A 3,130-nucleotide genomic window follows, 5' to 3' on the forward strand; every position below is an offset into this window, starting at 1 on the left:
GGATCTCAATAGACATGTATGAATGGATCCTATACTAAAAGCTAATGGGAACCCATATTTAAATAAAAAAAGTCAGATACTCACCTAAGGAGATGGAAGGCTCGGTCCTAATTAGCCTTCCCTCTCCTCTTTTGGTGCCCCCGGTGCTGCGCTGGCTCCCCCCGTTCACATCTCTCGCCGAGGGGACTTCAGAAGTCTTCGGGAACCGAGTCCTCCCGAAGACAGGCGGCTCCACATTGCATATGCGCGAGTGCGTCATAGAGGGCGCTCGCGCGTGCGCAGTGTAGAGCGTCCCGTCTTCGGGTGCACTCGGGCTCCCGAAGCATTTCCGAAGCCTCCCTTCGGCCGGGAAACAGCGGTATTTGATCGAAACGGTCAAATACCGCTACGGGGGAGCCAGCGCAACAGCGGGGACCGGGAGAGGAGAGGGGATGCTCTATGGGACCCAGAGCCTCCCTCTCCTTAGGTGAGTATCTGACTTTTTTTTTAAATATGGGTTCCCATTCACTTTAACATAGGCTCTGTCAGCATGTCCATTGGCATATATGTAAAAACAGCGCCAGAAAATTTGGGAGCAGGGCAAAGCCGAAAAATGTCTCATCCTGTTCCTGCAAAAGTCTCAGTGGCATTAATTACTCTTCCCCCTCCAGGCCCCCATAGACACTGGGGAAACATGTAATTTGGCTGCCAGCCAGTGGTGGCCAAATTTCGCTGTTTTTAAAGTAATTTGGGCGCTGTCTTTTCACAGCTCCCAAATTACTGTCTGAGCGCTGCTATAGCCATAATTCACATTATAGCCTAAGGCGGCACATGGTACACCCGAATTTCCCAGCGCCGTTGTGTTCTCTTTTGTGTCCATTGATTCATTGCATTCACAGGAGCAACTGCTGGCGGCTTGTTTTGCCAATATCAAACCCTTTTCTGCTACTGAGCAGAAAACCGTTTGGCATTGTTTCCCGTCAATTCGAAGTCATGTTGCGTACTGAGCTCCTTGGGTGATACAGAAATCGCAAATGCAGCCAACACTAAAAGCAACATGCAGCATCTCGTAAAATTTGATTGACCGCGGCACTTGCTCAATCAATGGCAATTGATGGTAAACACATTTAGATGAATGTTCCAATTCATCTCAACGCGGGATGCGGTGGATCTTGCCGGTAAATGACTAGAACGGGCTCCAGCAGTTGCTAGTGTGAACTGGCCCTGAGAGCAGGAGCCAGGCAAGCGGTACTTACAGAGAATAATAAATAGCAATCTACATATCCCTCTCCCTACAAGTTTCCCTTTAGAAGAAATGTCTATACCGATGTTTGTGATATTGTCCCAGGTAAACACAACACAATGGGATGAGGAGAACCTCCACACCTCATGGGAACTTTACTGAACACATGTGCCTCAAATTCTGGCTTGTCACCTTCCATTAGGAACTTTGCCGTTGTTTCTCTATTCAAGCAGTATATGCTACCATCCAGCAACGCACATCTGAAGGGGATTTTGCTACCTGGAAATATTGCTGTATATTCAGACCACATCTTGGCCACTGTATTATATTTCAGAATATTGACAGAGGAGTCCTTAAGCATGTCAAATCGATACAGGATATTGCCAACTGATACCATGTCACAAGAGCGGCCCTTGCTGGCATTGAAAGGACATTCTGCCCATTCATCATGAACAGGGTTGTACTTGAATAACCGGTAAAATAAATGTCCTCCTGAGATGTAAATTTCTCCTCCACAGGCTACAGCTTCATGAGCCACAGCAAAAGAGCCTTTTGGAAGGGGCGCTACAAAGGTCCATTTGTTTGTCCTAGGGTCATATTTTTCTACTGTATGCAAACACTCCCCTCCGACGGCATAGAGGTAACCGTCCAATGGGATCAGCCTCAGCTGGGACCTGCCTTCAATCATTGGTGAGAGAGGAGTCCAGATATCAGTAAGAGGATTGTAACAAAATAATTTGTTGGAGCATGATGAGCCATCCATGTTTTTTTGGAGTCCTCCTGCAATGAACAGGTAGTTGTGCATAGAGCAGATACTGCAGCCCTTAAGACAGGCCTCCTCTGGGATGTTAGTTAGAGGTTTCCATTGGTTTGTTTCCATATCTAGTGAGAGAAGTTGGGTCTTACACTCAGCTGTTTCTACTGAATACCTGACATTTTTATTCAAGCCAAATATACTTTTCATTTCTACAACACAAAGAGATGACCTTCCTCTCATCCGCAGTTGTAGAACCCTTTCTCTCTCTGTGAAAGTCAATTGACCATAAACAGCCGTGTTCTTCAACACATTGAGGTAATTGTCACTGATTACCGTATAAACAGCTTTAAGAAGTTCAGGCACACTATTCTTTCTAGCTAAATTTAATAATTCTAGACAGTTCCCCAATGTCAGCTGAAACCTCATAGCTTCACCTAGATTTTGAAGACCTTTAGGGATGCGAATGAAGCTTCCTCTAGCCACTTCTTCCACTGGCTCATTCTCAGATGATGTCAGTTTGGAAGAGTAATACTCTGTCAGCAAGCATAACATGCTCCGGGCTTTGTTTTTCAAGGTGAATCTTTGATGGGACTCTCCAGAAAGGATATTATCACAGCTCCTAGCCATCAGTGGCAATTTCTTCACAGTAGTTGATTTATATTTGGGAAAAATTAGCTCTGGGTTTTCTGCAATTGTAGACATAACTTTTTCTCTAGAAAAGGATACATCATCCATGTCTTCGGAATCGGAACAAAGATGCTTAACTCCATCAGATGTTAAGGATTTATCTTGATCTTGTGTAGAACATAAATTAGAGTCAGTTTGCAATGTATCATTTTGATATTCCTGCTCTTGTAAATTTGTGCTGGAATGGAATAAATGTTCCACTTCAGTAAAGTGGTCCTTTCTTTCTATGTCAACAAAGTCTTTGTAAGCTTCATTTTCTTCATCAGAGCTTTGCTGAGTAATATTTGTGCTCCTAGTAGCTAAATGGACTTTATCATACTCACATGTATATGGATTCGACAAGCATGAATTTCCAGTCGGAAGAATATTGTTCTGTAGGATGGAGTACAGATTAGAATGACGGTGTGTGTGGTCATTATCACGGCAGTCTCCTTGCTTTTCTGTGATTTTCAAACAACTCATAC

At 44.2% G+C, this 3,130-nt stretch overlaps 1 protein-coding gene across 1 annotated transcript; it reads right to left on the reverse strand.

Annotated features, from left to right (window-relative positions):
- Window positions 1–445: 445 nt before the first annotated feature.
- Window positions 446–2,744, reverse strand: LOC137536587 (kelch domain-containing protein 7B-like). The gene has a single exon (XM_068258834.1). It carries the CDS (start codon window positions 2,712–2,714, stop codon window positions 1,299–1,301), a length of 1,416 nt encoding a protein of 471 aa, XP_068114935.1. The 5' UTR covers window positions 2,715–2,744; the 3' UTR covers window positions 446–1,298.
- Between the last annotated feature and the right edge of the window lie 386 nt (window positions 2,745–3,130).

This window comes from Hyperolius riggenbachi, chromosome 10 (genome assembly GCF_040937935.1).
Source record: "Hyperolius riggenbachi isolate aHypRig1 chromosome 10, aHypRig1.pri, whole genome shotgun sequence".
Classification (NCBI taxonomy): domain Eukaryota; kingdom Metazoa; phylum Chordata; class Amphibia; order Anura; family Hyperoliidae; genus Hyperolius; species Hyperolius riggenbachi.

Excerpts from the sequence above, each read along its gene's own strand:
- LOC137536587 (XM_068258834.1), bottom strand. The coding sequence starts at position 2,714 with ATGGATGATGTATCCTTTTCTAGAGAAAAAGTTATGTCTACAATTGCA.